Below are 17765 nucleotides of genomic sequence, written 5' to 3' on the forward strand. Positions count from 1 at the left end.
GAATATAATAATATATGATCCTCGATGCAACAAATTATTCAACTAGCGTTTCAATTACAAAGATCAGAGCTAAGATTTGAATGTTAATGTACAATCTACGCAAAATAATGTCAATTAATTAATGAAGTAATAAATAATGTATATTTGAATTAATTTTACTGTTATTAACAACAAAAAATATTTTCTACAACAATAAGATATGTATTATGAATTTTTGTTGTTGATGTGTCGTCTGATAGTAAGAGGTGGTCAATTTTTTATTTATGTAAATCAGTTACTCGAATGACATCCTCAAATTGAGCAGAGGGATAATACATACTTATCTTGCCATTTAAAAAATTCATTCAACCTCTTATATATATGTTAAACTGCATGCAGAAAATATTTCGTGTCAGAGATTTTCAATAATTCTTTTAAAATAAACAAACCTATTTTTTCTGCAAATTTGAGCAAGATCCTAAAAATACTGCAATATTTGTCCTCTGTCACTTAAAAATTAATGCAATATTTGTCCTTACTGATGTTGCTGGCGCAGGAGGGGCTGTATTATAATGGATGTCATTTTTATTAAAATGTTTCAAATTTTAAGATGATGTCAGACTATAAAAAAATATTGGATGTATTATTCCCACTAATATAGTAAAATAATGAATAGTATAATATACATATTAAACGTTTTAACTCATGACTACGTAATGTATTTGTTTAGTTAGTTTTTAGACTGGTAACACTTCTGAAATAAATCTTAAGTTTTAAATCTTTCCAAATGGAAAGGAATTTCCTAAATAGATTTGATGTTACCTCTAATTTTACAAATAATGTTGATGTAAATAATTAACGAATGGAAAACCATTCTCACAATTAAAAAATTTACAGCAATAATTTTCTGTGTTTGTCTTTGTACTATGTCGAGAGATTTTACATTTTAGTGCCTGATTATAATTATTTGTACGTATAATTTTCTACTCCTTGTGCCAAAATATTTATTTCATGTTTAACTATTCATTTTAATATTTACATGTTCAATCTATATTCAAGAAGCCCTCTTATCAATTTATATCCGTTTTGTTCATTTTATTATGAAAACAGCTCAAATATTATATAATTTATCGAGACTTCCAATAATTTTTTAGGAGACAATATTTTTTTAGTTTTGATAATCAATTGAATCTCCCGCATAGTGTCTACTCTTATTTTTTTCTAAAGTACGTTGAAAATTTTATTTCAATCAATAAAATTATACATTAAAAAAGTTTTGTTGTCAATTCAGAACATCGGGCACAAATTTGATTTATATGTACTTTATATAAACCCACTTTTATTATGTAACAAAAACCAACAAAAATATAGTATTATTATGAATAACTTATATGGCGCCGTTTTCAAAATATAATATCTAAATGGCGCTTCTGCCGTGTTCTTTAGAATTGTAAAAATGGGCACCTTTTATATTTGTGTGAGAGCCTCCTATGACCTCATATTATTGTTGTAAAATAATGTTTCAAATAAATACATAAACATATATGATATATTTGTACTCATTATAATATGCGTATGATGTACATTATATCATAAAAACTGATAGGAATGTAAAATGTGCAATTTTCTGGATATGTATTTACTTTTCTAGTTTTAAATTAAGCTTTATTGATAGATAGCTTGAAATCATATTGCAAATTAATTTTCTTACCCATTAAAAAATATACGAGAGTACAATAATGATTAAAATAATTAAGTATACACAATAATTTATTTATGTAAATTCATAATGAAAAATCAGCAGCAAGTTCCTTTAAAGTTTAAATATGAATTCTTTTATGATTAATCTTAATTTAAACATTTTATTTTGTGGGACCAAATATTTGTTTCAGGGGGGCTTTATTTCTCATAATAATCATGTCTTATACTAGACAAATAATCCTTTTTACTATTTTTTACAAATCTTAAAATAAGAACTATTTAGTATGTACATATTATATTATGTTGTGGCGTACCCCAAATATTTTTGTGATAAACATGTTATACTAATAAACATATTTGTGAAAAATTATTTATAAGAAAGCTGTTTAAAAATCATTTTGATTTTCAGGCATTTTTTAAATCTTAATTGTGAAATGTTTAAACAATATATTTGATCAAAGAGTAGATTAAAAATATTATGTTCGAGTACTATTGTTAAAATGATCAATTTAATTCATATGTATTTTGCCATCATATTGCTTGATTTCTGTTAATTTTCAGCAGTTATTTTTTAATGTTTTGTTAAAAAAGAAATGAAATATTTTAGAGTCTTAGTTACCCGAAATAAAACTAAAACTAAAGAGTTACTGGAGATACTGTGGAATCTCTTATTGTTATTGTGAGATATGTCTTGTTAGTTAATAAATGTTTATTATTTAGTCAAAATATTATAAACTTTTATATTTTTTGTTATTCGTGTACAAGGACCATGTTCATTTAAATATATTTTTAATGTAATACATAGTTAGTTTTATTTCCCGATCTTGACCCATTATTTATTGTAAAGCATATAATTTATTACATTATATAGATATTAAAAATGATGATTATTGTTCATTTAAATATAAATATCCATATATGTATTTATTGTAATATTGTATACATATATCGTCGGTCGGCGCCCATTACCGTCAATCTACTGAAACAACTTTTTCCAGGAGAAAGGGAAAACTGTTTTTAAAATCAAATACAACACATTATTTGCATTTTTATAATCAATTACACTTAGGATGTGTGTTCAATTTATTAAACTTATGTTTTTCTGTAATTCACTTTGGTGGTTTTTGTATGACAATGGGGTATTCATTTTGGTACTTAGAAGTATTTTCCACATAGAGCTTAAGTTCCAAAAAGTGAACATACATAATTTCTGTAATCAATTAAATAGCTTTAGAATGTTTTGATTTATTTCAACAGAGAGGTAAAACATTATTAAGAAGGGAATATGGACATCTAGGACATTTACAGGGCTTATGACCTCTCATTGGCTGGTTTAAGCGGCCACTTTACAGACGGTTACACAGAAAAGTGGCCACTTAAACCAGCCAATGACAGGTCATAAGCCCTGTAAATGCCTAGACGTCCATATTCCCTTCTTAATATTGTTTTCCCTATGTTGAAATAAATTAAAATATGAATAACTCCCTAGGGAGGAAATCCAGCCAGTCTGCAAGCATTTGGAAATACTCAAACATTGTTGAACTTAAAAATGTTTTTAAAAAAATATTTTAAAAAGGGATTTAAATCAAATATAAATTCTTATTTTATTGGAGTAAATAGATTTTTTTACAAAAATAAAAGTTAAACAATATTTTTAATAAATATAATTTTTTTATGTACTGTGTTAGATTATCCTATATGTTTTTAGTTTTAGTTCTTGCAAGTGATCTTATTTAACTTAAGGAATAGGTTCCCAATTTTTTCTGGACCACCGCCCCCTTTACAAGAAAAAAAATTATAACTCCTCCTCCCTTAATAGTATAATAGTTATACCAAATAAAACATATTGTTGCGCATTATCCATATTTTATCAATATATTAACAATCACAAAGTAAAAATAAAAAGACCAACAAATGTAGAAAAATGTTTATTGAAAATTAACACAAAAATCAATAAGTAGACTGGCACTTGAAGCATAAGACTGATCATCTAACCTTCATGTAACAAAAAAATGATCAAGATAAGCTGCTATTTGTGTACCAATGCAATTGATAAAATGGTTGAGGCTGGAGGAGTTCAGATAATTTGTTGATGTTGGGTTAGCCATATTTTTGTTGAAACATGCTTGATTGAAAACACTGACGTGACATGAAACAACTTGCAAAGACTTGTCACCAATAGGGTCCGGGTTTCAAAGCTTAATATGTCACTGTGGGACAACTAACAATTTCAACATATTTTATTTTTTAAAAATCTAATGATTTTACAGACGGCAACCGTAGTCATCGACAACACTATTCCGAATTGGGTATACGTATACGTATTGCTTTTTTTTTAATGCTCATTTACACGATAGCAATAAAATGAAGATTTAGATAAAATATTTATCAATGAAAACAGTATTTTCAAAGTATTTTATTACTAATTTCTTATACAATTAAGGCCATGGCCGCCCCCCTTGACTGCCTTGATGACCCCCTTTGCCTCTGGAGCAGCCACCGCCCCTATGGAAGGCTCCAGCGCCCACTAAAGGGCGGTACCACCCCGTTAGGAACCTTTGGTTTAGATTGTTTTGGTAAATCAACATATTCATCCTCAAAAGAAAGTTTGTATTGTATTATCTGAGTGCACAAATGATAGTAACAACATGATCTTCAGAATGTATGGCTTTTCACAAGTTTCCATAGCAACTGAGGCAAACTGACTTTGGAGGTGAATGTCTATTTTTCAATTTTCTCTCGATAGCAGCATGAACAGAGTCACACTCCATTTGTATGACCTTTTTCCAAATATTTTTGCTCAGTGGTAACTTTTCAACCATGGCTGTTTTAGTAACGCATTTGATAAAATTAAATTAAGATTTTGATAGGTTCATCTGCCTTAAAAATACCAATATTTGAATTCCTTGAAAAGTTCCTGAAAACTTCACTATCTGTGAACAAATCACTATATTTACTGGGCTACCTATTACGTATCTGAAAGAATCAGTAATAAGTTATATTTAGGTTCATGCATTGAATTTATGTTTATTTTACTTTAGTCAAAAATATTGTCTAACTACAAAGTTATGAATTTGATATACTATCAGTAAGGCTAAACTACACAATGAGGAATTTCAGTGTTTTTTTTATTTATTTGTTAATAGACTATTAAACTAAGACAATTTTTTTTTTTCAATTTTGTATCGTTTTATCGGCGCTATGATTTTTTAAAGTTTTGTATTTCTGAAATAACTCCACGTGTGACGTCAGAGGATCTCTTCTGCTTATTCTCGATCAGTTCTGCCCATTGTTCCATTAACGGCAAGCAAATCGGAAATCTTCCATAACTCTCTTATCATTGATGTATTCATATGAACCAGTGACGTTCTTCAAAGTAGTTCATTTTTATTAAAATATGTTTTTTTTTTGTACATTTTCAGGAAACTTTGCCGCAAAATTTAATGCTCCAATTTTTACCGCATGCAAGAAAACATTTATTGTATCCAATTTCCCGTAGGGCTGAAGTTCCTCATTAGTGTTTGAAATCATATTGCAGTGATGAAGATTAATCAAAATTAATAATGACAGTATTAAAGCATATATAAATATATGCCTTAAGTTTAAAAGATCTTTTGATTCTAAAGAAAAAGGCTTTTAAAACGAGCACTTTATAACAAACTGCAACAATTACGCGTCAAATTTGTTCTACAATTCACATTTTGTCAATTATGAACGGTGACTTTCTCAGCAAGAGCTTTCAAGCTCCCGTCGATTCCATATTGGTCTCACGCGTATCATATGGTTAGGGAACATCCAATACAAGGTAAAGAACACCCCCATATGAAACAATAATTTTAGCCAAAATTGTAGATTGGCGGTAATGCACGCTGACCTACGATACATAGGTCAATTCTAATAACCTCCTTAGAGGGTAAAATCCAGCAAACATCTACAATATTTGGATGTACTCAAAATATTGTTATATATAATAATGTAACTTTTTAAGCAGTTGAATTAAAATAAATAATATTTGGAGAAAAAAATAAAACCAAAAATCAACTGCCTAGGAACATAATATTTATTTAAGACCAAAAAATAATGTACACGATTTGAACAGATATAAACTTAACTTTGTATTATGTAAATATTTTAATAGGTGCTCTCCCACAGCTCTCTCTCCTTACGCTCTTTCTTCACTTCTTGGATAATGGGTTCCAGATAACGGTTATTGAGGTCATCCTCAAACTTAGTCCACTGTTCCTTGGGAAGGTAAATCTTCTGTAAGGACAGCTGAGCTGCTCGGATCATCCTGAAGTTGCGTTCATCGACGATTTTAGCCGGAAGGCGACGAATGGCTTCTTGGACATCCTCATTCTCATATAGAATATCATCACGGAACAAACCTGAAAACAAGAATGTTTTTCATCTCTGTTGCAATATGTGTCAATTTTAAGGGTGGAATCCAGGTCAACAAATATTTGAACAGTCGAAATATTGTTATTAACAATAAATTTACTTCAGAAAGCAAGTGGGGAGTACGATACTAACTAAGCTTTCCATATTTTTAAGTGCTATAGAATTTTTCATTATAATATGTACAAAAACTAGAAAGCTTTGAAAATAGACGCTTGCGGCAAATACTTGGTATCAGGTGGTTCAACTTAGAACTAGGAAATTCAAAGAAAAATTCAACAGCTTTTGATAAGCATAAATTAAATGCGGCACTAAAAATGTCTGGGTCACGTGCTGCGAATATCACCGGACGAGATCAACTTTGCTTGTCTCTTTTACAAGTCCCCTGGTTGCAGGTGCCCCTTAAAAAGTATTCGGCGGAGCTTTAGGAGGTTTAGCTATCCTGGGACAAAGCAAAGAAGCTGGCGCAAGACAGGGTCGATTAGAGACTGGTGGTGGCCAAATGCTCCACATATGGAATGAAAGTGGAAAAAATAAGAAAATACAAATAAGTTTGAAAATCTAAGCGTATTATATGATGCGCACTAGGAGCCTTTTAGGGGGCCTCAGGAAGCACTTTAATGTTACTGGTGAGTTTGGCCATGGTTGAAATGCAAGAACTTGGAAGGTTCCTTGATTTTTAGGATAAAATTAAAACAAGGAACCTCATCTTCCGGAATCATTATTGTTGCATTACAGAAAGCTTGAAGAGCTGTAGATACTTGTTGCTTTCATTTTTAACATTTGAAGAAACAACGAAATATTTCAAGATTGAAAAAAACTATCTTCCAAGACAGTTTCTTTCAAAAAAATATATTGTGTTTTTTACGCCAAGTGAGACACAACAGTTTTTTTTATTTTATTTTGAGAATAAAAACAAAAAATTGGGTTATCTATGTCCAAATATTTGTAGACAAATTCTGGATTTTTTCCCTGACGGGATTGATACCAATATTAGATATTTCTTCAACAGAGATTCATCTCTGCTTGATTCATCTAGCTTCAGCTACATGGAGTCTAGGCAAGACTAAAATATTTCAATTTTGGAGGCATTTTCAACTCGTTCTCATTACTTCATTCATACTTCAATTGCAGAGTATCTCGACCGTATTCGTATTTATGAAAGCAAGATGCTAGTACAGGAGCTACGCAATATTATGTAAATGCATCATTTTACATTTCCATAGGGGACTGCATTGCTAATCCAATTGCAGCGTATTTGGATAATTTCTATTACGTGGAAGGTAAAATGATCAGCCTTACATTTCAGGTACCAGGTTTGGGATTTCCCTTTTCAGGATTTTTACCCAAGAGTAGTCGTTGAGTCGAAAACACTCGTCCAGGGTTCTAATTTTATTTCACATGCAGAACTGTATTTAGTATTCGTCTGGACATGGACATTTTCACAAATCAAAATCATTTTTCTTAAAAGGGTTCGAACCTCGGACCTTCGATAAGCAAGCCCGTAACACTACCATGAGACCACACCACGGTTCTAGGGTGGAATATTTTTTTAAAGAAATTTTAAAAAGGAAAAAAGGTGAAACAGGTGTTGCCTACATGTCATCACCCTAACTCAGTGCTTCTAAACCGGTGCTCCTCGAAATTATGAAAATCAAAATTTAATGTTGAATCATTTACTGTGCGATTTTAGTTGCAAATGGCTAGATGGCAGCACCCTTGCAAAGTGAAGTTGTGTGCGCTCACCTCACGACAGCGGTCAATCGAGAACCATTGCTCGGTTACTAGCACTTCCACACAGGGGATTCCCCTTGCGTTATTGCGTGTATATAGCTAATAGACAGACCTTGTGATTTAATAATATTTTATGTGTTTATTTCGATAGTGTTGTGCGTAAGCTGTTTATAACTTAAGTGCATATTTATTTATTTTTTAATTTTTTACAGTTTTGCACCTCATTTTTGTGTGAGCTAGGTTTCTCGACATTAACCAATATTAATACGAAGAAACGCGAAAAACGTAGCAATCTGGATGAAGAAATGAGAGTAGCTTTCTCAAATATTAGACCTAATATCGTTGAAATTTGTAAAAGCCGAGAAGCTCAGGTGTCACATTAAATCATTTTCTAATCATTGGAGTATTTATGTGTCAGAACCACTGCCCTAACTTGTAAGTCGACAAATGATACAAATTTATAATTCAGAGTTTTCTGTTAGGATTTCAAATAATCTAAGTATATGTGTGTAAAATTTGTATATTCGTACAGTGTTGCATTTTTTTTTTAATGTTAGAAAAACATTTTACTACACTTCGCTACTAAAGTAAAAACTTCTACTAAAAAGGTTTGGGGCTTACGAGTTTTACAAATAACCACGATGTCCGTTATGTGTATAAAAAGGATTTATATAATGTGGAATTCTAAAAAGTCAAATGAGGTCTATAGGCCACTACAAGAAAAAAAAAAGAAATATGACTTAAACAATAAAATGAATCAGGGCAGAATATTGTAAACCGGATCCTAACACTTCCTGCAGCATACTAATGTAATGGCAGGTGTTTTAGTTACTTTTTGCTGTAATTGATGATAAATGAGTTGTAGTACTATTATTCACATTTGCAGTGTTAGTGAATATATTATTTTAATAGATTCTATAATCCACTGAAAACAACCCTTATTCCCACAGGGATGGGCAGAGGAAAGTAGAGATAAAAATTGTAACTGTTATCCTTCATGTTTCTTCTCTCCTTGACGTAAAGCTGAGTATGCAAAATTCAAAGTTTTAAAATAACTACACCATAAATACCATATTTATTAAATCCAGCACTGTTGTAGGCCCATCTCCTAAGACCATCTAAAACAAGAAAGGAAAATTATGTAACACATAGCTACTAAGTAAGTTTAGGATGAAAATGAAGTTATGCGATCAGAAATTATAATATTATTTTACTTAGTGATGCGGGTATTTTTGATGCAGCCATGTCTAATTTAAATAATTATTAGATCGAAATATATATTTCCGATAAGACACTGCGACTAGCAGACCTGCCAAACGCCAAAAATGGAATATTGCATAGACGTGACCACAGACTACAGATATCTTGACGTGACAAGAAAAACAGAAAGATGTCAAAATCATAGCCAAAGACAATGATGATATCCATAGACAACATTTTAATATTTTTATTTATATAGATAGCATAGATTGTGGCATTTGTAGTCTATGGTACTAGGGATGTGCATTGATGATTGTGTTTGTATGAACGTCGATTTAAAAAAAAAATGACATCATTAAAAAAAAAAAAATATTGGGAAACCCAAATGAATGTTTATTGTTATCAAATAATTAAACTAAAAACTAGTCTAAAAACGACTTAGGAGGAATGTGATTTAAGACCTTAATTTTTTTATATCCATGTTCAAGGTGGAGACTCACATACTTCGATTGCATAAAATTTCACGATTTGGTCATCTAGCGGCAAAAAATACAAACTTTCAGAATTAACCCAAATATGAAACCATTTTAAGGTCAATCTAGTTGATTGTGTTTGCAAAGATGTCTCTGAAGTCACCACCAAGGCAACACCGATCTAGTATGTATTGACCAAGGTCACGATAGAGGATGTAACATTTACCGCGCTGGATAAACAAAACATGGTGACTTGTTCCGGACGCGCTGGAACGATGGAAGCCGCATTTACTGTTAAATAAATTGTTTGTGTTTGACTTTAATTTATAACTAATATTTAATAGTATAGGTCCTCGGTATATGTAAAAACCAGGGGCTAGATCCACAATAAAGGCGATTTGTTTCACTTTCGGGTTCAGCCTTTGCTATAACGAGGAAAATATAGACTAGGATTTATTGAATAATCTTATGTTGAATTTATGTTTATAATTTTTGTACATGTTTATTTTTATGTGTATTCATTATTATATGTTGCGTGCCACGTGGCATAATGTCGACTTAACCCGCGCGCGGGCGGACGACGTTATTTACGTGGCCGGCCGTCGGGCAGAGTGAGAGTGGGGGAGGCCAGGCTAGTGGTCACCTGTACCCCCACTCCCCGGCGGCGGCTCGCGTACACAGCGGCGACCGCGCGCTCGGGCGTCGGGCAGTGCACCGCGGGCGCTTTATAATGGGTAGACTGTGTATTATTCTCCGCCTCCACGCCCTCTGCTTCCCGCTGGACTTCGTGCTTCGCTAGTGGCTTCCGCCTTGACTGCCCTGACTGCGTTCGCCTCTTTGCACCAAAGGAACCGTTGGAAAGCCCTTTTCAGGGCTACTGAGGTTGACTTAGCGGTCAGTGCTTTCTCAGTGCGCCGGGCTCTCAAGCCTCCCGTTTACACCGGGTGGACCGATTGAGTAGAACCAGGGAGACGAAGCCGCCACCCCCCCCCGTAACGGGTCAGCTAAAGTAACTCGTCTGAAAAAAAACATATTAAAAAAAAATAATCTCGAATAAACCGAACACAAGATTCCTGTTCCTCTCTGTTGTTAGCAAGGAGTACAGCATCGTCAGCATACAAAAAACAATTGACATTTAAATCACCACATTGACATTCTTAAGCCTTTCAGTTCTTTCATGCAGTTATCGATATACACGTTGAACAGCCATGGTGACATAACACATCCCTGCTTCACTCCTTTATGAATGTCAAACCACGATGTGTATGATCCGTTTACCCTAACACATGCTGTGCTGTCTTAATACAGAGAAGCAATAGCACGTGTTAGATTTCCGCTTACTCCGTACTCCGATAATTTTTCTCTGTCAACTCTATCAAACGCTTTTTGCAGATCGACAAATGCGCAGAAAAGCTTTTGGTTTTTAGCAAGAAATTTCTCTGTCGTGTTTCGTAAAGCAAATATTTGATCCATACATCCTCTTCCATTCATAAAACCTCTCTGAATATCCCACACTCTCCCCTTTGTAACTTTTCTTACTCTCTCAATCAGTATTCTTCCATACATTTTGCCAACAGCGCTCAAAAGGCTGATTGCTCTATAATTTCCGCATTCTACTCTTGAACCTTTCCCCTTGTATAGAGGCATAACAACAGCCCTTCTCCAATCTGGAGGAGTGTAATCTTCCTCTAAACATCTGTTGAAAAGTTTGTGCAGCCATACAAAAATTATTTCACCACCCGCCTTTATAAACTCTGTAGCAACATTATCAAACCCTTGCGCTTTTCCATTCTTCATATATTTGGCAGCAATTCTTATTTCTTCCATTCTTATCTCTGTCGTACCATCATATGCATTTAAACTTACCCGAAGAGATGCTGCAGTGCTTATATTTCCTGTATGTGTTTCATACACCTCTTCAAAGTATTCCTTCCATCTTGTTTTTATTCCACTATCATTCGTCACCATTTCCCCATCTGCTGTATAGCTGTCATACATCCACTTTCATTACTGTTTCGGGAATTTTTCACCGCTTTCCATAATATCTTTATATTTTTTGGAAGTTCTCGGTCATTTTGATTCCCTCTTTTTCTTTCAACAATTTCTTTCGTTCACACACACCTTGTTTCACTCTCTTCTTACATTCATTATATATGCTTTTTAATTCTGCATACCTACTACTCATTGCTTTATTCACTGTCAGCAGATTTAACTATGCTTCCTTCTTTTCTTGCACTATTTTTTTTATTCCATCGTCCCACCAAGGATCACCTTTCTTTCTTCCTTGTTTCGTTATACCGCATACTTCCATCGCAGATTCACACATACCATTTTTCAAACATTTCCACATTGCATCAATACTCATATTTTCCACACATTCATCAATCAGTCTAAGATTTACGGCCCTTTCAAATTTATCTTTTATGCAATCATTTTGGAGTTTTTCAACTTTGACTCTAGAGTCTTCTAGAAAGCGCCTGAATTTTGCGGGTCTTGGACCGCCATCCTTGAAACAAGATTACTCTTGATACCACCAAGAAGTGATCTGTTTCCATTTCGGCTCCTCTGTACACCCGCGTATCAACTGTCACAGGCCTCAATCTAGAGTCAATGACTACATAGTCGATAATAGATCTTTCATTGCCTCTCTCCCACGTATACTGGTGGATTTCCTTATGATCAAAGAACGTATTTGACACAAAAAGATTCCATTCCAGACATAATTCTAGCAGTCTTCTTCCATTATCATTCTGTTTTCCATCCCCGAACATGCCTAAGGCTGACTCCATCCCGTCTCTTCGAGTTCCCACCCACCCATTCAAATCTCCTGCAAGTATTACTCTCTCACTATCTTTTTTTTCATTCATTACATTCATCACACTTGTCCAAAACTTATCCTTCTCAGATTCGCAGTTGGAATTCACAGGAGCATATCCTATTATTAAAATAATACCTGTCAATCCAATCTTGAATCTGACAAACATAAGTCTAGAACTTATAAGGACATACTCTTTCATACACTATCCTTCTGGGCGGTAGAAACGCGGCAACACCCTGGCAGGCTCTGTCTGTATCTGGGACACCCGACCAAAGAACCAAAGGCGTTACCGTGTTCCATCGAACCGCTTCCTTTTTTCCAACTTTCCGTTATACATAATACATGTAAACATTTATTCCTCATCACATCACACAATTCGTTCATTTTTTCACCCATGCGTCCCCTTATATTCCATGTCGCAATTCTGCATTATTGCGTTTTCCTCCTCCGTGCGCCCCCCCGGGAGGAGCGACCTGACGGGTTGCGAGCCTCATCGAAGTTTGTCAAAGGCATCCTCCCGTTCTACCTGCCTACTTAATATTAATTACGCTACCCGTCATCTCTACTACTACTTAAATACTTAATTTTACACAAGACCCATAATGAATTGATATAAATTACTTAAATATGAGACATCCTCCATATGCAGAATGCGCATTGGGCACTGCTGCAATGGTTTTCACCTGTTCAGAATCCATGTCCGGGACTTTTAAACCATGTTTTTTTTTATGTCCCATAAATGATTGCTATCCTGATTTCCTATCCGACCTCTCTGATATTAAAATCCCATTCCCTATTCATATTCTAACTCTCCTTTTCCCAACTGTTCTAACACCCAATAAAAATGTATTTAAAATTCTATGTAAATATCTAGTTATGAATGGTGTTAAGCTGTCAATATTTTTTATTATTAAATGTATATATTATATTAAACACTAACATAATAACTTGTATGTATTATATTACTAACACATGTGTAAATATGTAAGGAAAAAACCAAAAACTCGACACTGGCCAGAACACCCGAGTTGAGAGGTGAAAAGAGAAAATAAGAAGAATACTTTTGATTAAATTTGTCTATGGTAAATGGTAGTCCTGCCAAATATCTTTAACCTAAACCTTTAATTAAAAATAATTTAATATTGAATAATGATCTATTTGTATTATAATATATCTTAATTCCATAGTCGTTATACTGTTTATTTTTCATCCCGCATATAGTTGTGTCGAGCCTGCTTCAAACAATGCTTCAATCTTTGTTTAAATGTGTTAAGACTCTACAAAGTAATCTAAATATTAATCGAAATATTCAAACTTGCGCGTTTCTCTGCAAGGAAGACAGCAGGTTGTGGTCATATAAATCACTACCAGCCCCAGATGAAGGCACCGAAGGGGAACGAGTTGTGGATATCGATTTCATGATAGAAAAGTAAGGTTATAATTTACATAAATCAAACAAATCGGCTAGCTGTACATGTCAAACATCCAACATTTTGTGTGTTGCAAAAAACTATTTTTTACTGCCATATTCCAACGATTATTTTTATTTACCCTGGATTAATTCAACAACTATGTTTTTCATTTGAAGCATTGAAACACAAATCACTATCAGAATTGTTATTTGAAACGTATGTAAATTTTCAGGAAAGATTCGATTTTCCCAACTCCCACATCACATCTGAAATTGTTTGACGGTATACCTTATGAAAATCTTCCTATCTGTAATATCCGAGTTTCTCGAAACAATACTATCATCAATGTAACAAACGATAAAGGAACACCAGCTTTAATCAGAAGTTGTGGAATTGAGGGATTCAAGAATACGAGGAAAGGAACCAACATTGCAGCGCAAGCTACTGCCATCAGCCTTAGTTCTGTAAGTGTAAATCATCATTTATATTTAGAAGTCGTGAGTTTATAATAAGGCCAAGTGATTGATAAAAATATGCAATTTAATACCATCAAAAACTAATTTTATAAGTTACTTTCTATCATAAAATCCAGACAAAATTTGGGTGATATCATTTTATGATTCATATAACTTAAAAATCACGAATTTAAGCTAAAGAGTGGTATGACTATTATAAGGATATAAGTTCTATGCCCGAGAGGAAATATGTCATCATCAATCTGAATAGTAGATGTTCTATCCATTAGTACACTTGGAAAGTAATTTATATTAAAACTCTGGCCTGTTTGGCAAGTCGATTGTTAACAAAGAACAGGTTGGATTTCAAAATCAGTGTAACTCATATTGAAAATCAAATAAACCAACTAACAAAACTCACCTGCATGTTTTATAAAATAAAATAATACATTGCAAGGATATGTAAAAAGCAAATTTGACTATCTTATACCTTTTTGGGGAACTGGAAACAAAACAATGCAAAGCCAACGAAAGATTATTGAATTTTGTGTCCTAGCTTTAATTTTCTTTAGTTGTATTTTATTTATATTGTACCTGTATGTATTATAAGGAAATGTGTTTGCCACTGTTAAATGGACTGAATAAGTCCGTTAATAAATAAAACAAAATACTTAAAAACACATATAATCTAAACCAGCAGTTTCTAAAAGGTGTTTCGTGGGATTCCGAGAGATAGGGTGTATTATAAGTAAAACTGAAAAAAATTTAATTCTTCACATTAAATAAGTGGAGTAATTTTTTTAAAATTCAAAATGTAGTCTTTCTTTTCGAGTCGAACCTAACAAAATGCAAAAGATAAGGTGTCATGGGTATTAAAAAGATCATTTTTGTCAATTTACCTTTTTATTGTCGAGATGGGGTTCCGCCAAAAAGGTAGGTCAATTAGGGTTCCATAGCCTAAAAAAACTGGGAACCGCTGATCTAGACGTCCTTAAGCCGGCCATAGAACTTTACAAAAACATAAAACACCTAGCCGGCCATTGAACTTTACAAAAACATAAACGGCCTGAGAAAATTAGAAACACTGGAACTAATCCACAAAATAACACAAGAACACATCAAAAACAATGACATATCGCTGACAAGAGTAACTGACATACACAATCACAACACTACCACATGCAAATAACCAAAACAAGAACAGGCCAATCCCAACTTATGAACAATGTATTAAAAATGTACAATAACTTACCTCACAATATCAAAACAATGACTACACATAAATTTAAAAAAGAACCAATTATTATTATGTATAAATTATATAGCGCCATTTTCTAATATACCCCAAGGGCGCTTTACAAAGTGATTCTATAGATAAATAAATTTAATTGAAGCTTTTAAATTTTTAATTTAATTTTAAAAAAATATTTTGTTATCACATGCTACGGATTTATTAAAATGATTTAGAAAACAAGTAGGTTCTAAATAATCTGATAAAAACCAACAAATTACCGGATGAACCACAAGGTTTCTTATCAAATAAAAAAAAAAAAACAATGTTTTATATAAATTACTAAAATGGGAAATCACGAACTAATGCATTAAATAATTATTTTAGGTCAAGTTTAAAAAATAAATATAAACATCAGTAAAATACGATTTACAGAGTATCACATGTATGTGTTTATTTTTAAGATTTATAATAGTATATTAAGTATGTCTACAATTAAAAATTTTATTTGAGTTGTAAAAGTGGCACAAATTTGAAAAAAAAATGTCAAGAATAATAAGAGCAATTTAAGGTTCACTTCACCAAAAACTTTGCTGCTTTTTCGTTGGCGTTTGCTGATTATAATAAAATATTTTTTATTGTAGAAAGCTGTTAGTATGGGATACAAGACAGTACGAGTACGGGTTCAAGGTTTGGGTCCAGGAAGAATGGTAAGACAGTATAACTTATAGATGATATGTTTCTGATCTTGACGAGCTAGAAGTGTTCTGTGTCCATTAAGGACTTAAATATTGTTACATAAACAATTTTATATTAACACAAGTAATGTGTTAATTTTCATATTTAAATAGCAATTATTTCACAACGCATGTCTGGCAACAACAGGAAATATCCTTTGCAATTAATTAAATAAATTTAATTATAGGGTTTCCCAACAAATTTGGAATTTGTATTATCAGTTTCTTTTTTATATTAGGTGTACCACTTTGCTTCCGCTGTTTTCCTGTAGAAGCAGTAGTTGTGATCGAAATAAAAAGATCATACACGTCATGCAATAAACTTGGGTATCTGACAACATAACCTCATAGAAACATTAGTCGATTTGTGTCCGCTTCGTAAAGTTATTCTCAATTGAAAACGTCAGTTTACGAACCAAATTCTTATAATTTGCAAGAGGTTTTAGTTTTATGCTTCAATATGAAGAAATCTACAGCAGAGGCTCACCGAATGCTCTTAAATACTTAAGGTGAGGCCGCTATTAGGCTGCCCGAAAGATAGGAGAAAGTAGTGGCCAGTGATGGACTATTTTTTTAATCATAAATGTATAAGCAGTATTTTACAATGTCTCGAATTGCAGAAAAAAACAGCGGAAGCTAAGTTTTCAACCAATACGTAATATGTATATTATGAAGGAAGTGTGATAGCTAGACTCTCATTAGATATAGTAAATAACCTGTTCCGAGATAGCTAGCAAAGTTTTTTTTTGTTAATAAGTTTAGGCTTTGATTACAAAAATAAAAATACTATGAGGTCCTATATTTGCTTTCCTCCTAAAGCTATCAGCCATTCAGTAACATTTTTGTTGAAGGTGATCTTATAAAGTAAGTGAAGTTAGAAAGCATCTGCCGCAAGAGGCCACTGTAGATATTCTGGGAATTTTATTTTTATTTTTCAGGCTGCTATCAAAGGGCTGCAAATGGGTGGTTTTAATATAGTAAGTGTCACAGATGCCACTAGAATATCTTGGAATCCACCAAGGGCAAGAAAAGCAAGGAGACTGTAATTCATCAGTTATTATTATTATTGGTATTGTATTCTACAAAATATATAATTGAGATTTATTTTGTCTTTTTATTAACCTTTCCTTACCTTATGGTGTTTAAGTCTCCATATACATATTATTTTCTTGAAGTTTAAATATTTATCTAATTAATGTAAAAATACAAGTCTATGTACGCAATTGAACAGCATAACATTTATGGTAATAACAACTGGTAAGCATTGAGTTGATGTTTTGTACTTTTCCAATATGCTAAATCCAGAAAAAATCTTTAATGTCGCAACATTTTATTATTTCCTTTCGATTTTTATATATTTTCTGATAAAACTAAACGCCGTTTATGCATAAATAGAATATTGTACTACTAAATTTGAACCGTAATAATATTTTTAAAAAAAAAACAAAGTTTGAAAAATAAATTCTTGCGTTCTTCTAATTTACCCAAATATTTCAATTTTATGGCCCATTTTCAACGAATTGATAATAACTCACGATTAGGAAATGGGAATCGAGTTGGGGTAGAGTGGGGTACGAACTTCGGACCTTTGATTTGTGAGTTCTACACTAGCTAGGGGACCACAACCTGA

General features: G+C 32.8%; 2 protein-coding genes across 2 annotated transcripts; one reads left to right on the forward strand and one right to left on the reverse strand.

Annotated features, from left to right (window-relative positions):
* Positions 1-5722: 5722 nt before the first annotated feature.
* Positions 5723-9241, reverse strand: LOC148280622 (cytochrome b-c1 complex subunit 7-like). Its single transcript, XM_088228133.1, has 3 exons — positions 9024-9241; positions 8880-8927; positions 5723-6065 (listed from the first exon to the last, which is right to left on the reverse strand). Exons 1-3 carry the CDS (start codon positions 9052-9054, stop codon positions 5812-5814), a joined length of 333 nt encoding a protein of 110 aa, XP_088084259.1. The 5' UTR covers positions 9055-9241; the 3' UTR covers positions 5723-5811.
* Positions 9242-13388: 4147 nt separating this feature from the next.
* On the forward strand, positions 13389-17239 carry mRpS11 (mitochondrial ribosomal protein S11). The gene is made up of 4 exons (XM_088228145.1): positions 13389-13729; positions 13945-14176; positions 16043-16108; positions 17074-17239. The coding sequence occupies exons 1-4, from the start codon at positions 13545-13547 to the stop codon at positions 17179-17181; spliced, it is 591 nt and encodes a 196-aa protein (XP_088084271.1). The 5' UTR covers positions 13389-13544; the 3' UTR covers positions 17182-17239.
* Positions 17240-17765: the final 526 nt, after the last annotated feature.

Source organism: Micrasema longulum, unplaced genomic scaffold, assembly GCF_059751315.1.
Source record: "Micrasema longulum isolate JH-2025_06_02 unplaced genomic scaffold, ASM5975131v1 h1tg000561l, whole genome shotgun sequence".
Taxonomy (NCBI): domain Eukaryota; kingdom Metazoa; phylum Arthropoda; class Insecta; order Trichoptera; family Brachycentridae; genus Micrasema; species Micrasema longulum.

What these genes read in the sequence shown, in the direction of transcription:
- LOC148280622 (XM_088228133.1), bottom strand. Translation starts at nt 9,054, where the DNA reads ATGGCTGCATCAAAAATACCCGCATCACTAA. An exon ending in AAAAATACCCGCATCACTAA is followed by an intron (nt 8,928 to 9,023) that starts GTAAAATAATAT and finishes TTCTTGTTTTAG; the next exon opens with ATGGTCTTAGGAGATGGGCC. An exon ending in TGCTGGATTTAATAAATATG is followed by an intron (nt 6,066 to 8,879) that starts GTATTTATGGTG and finishes TCTTGTTTTCAG; the next exon opens with GTTTGTTCCGTGATGATATT.
- mRpS11 (XM_088228145.1), top strand. Translation starts at nt 13,545, where the DNA reads ATGCTTCAATCTTTGTTTAAATGTGTTAAGACTCTACAAAGTAATCTA. An exon ending in ATCGATTTCATGATAGAAAA is followed by an intron (nt 13,730 to 13,944) that starts GTAAGGTTATAA and finishes GTAAATTTTCAG; the next exon opens with GAAAGATTCGATTTTCCCAA. An exon ending in GTTTGGGTCCAGGAAGAATG is followed by an intron (nt 16,109 to 17,073) that starts GTAAGACAGTAT and finishes TTTATTTTTCAG; the next exon opens with GCTGCTATCAAAGGGCTGCA.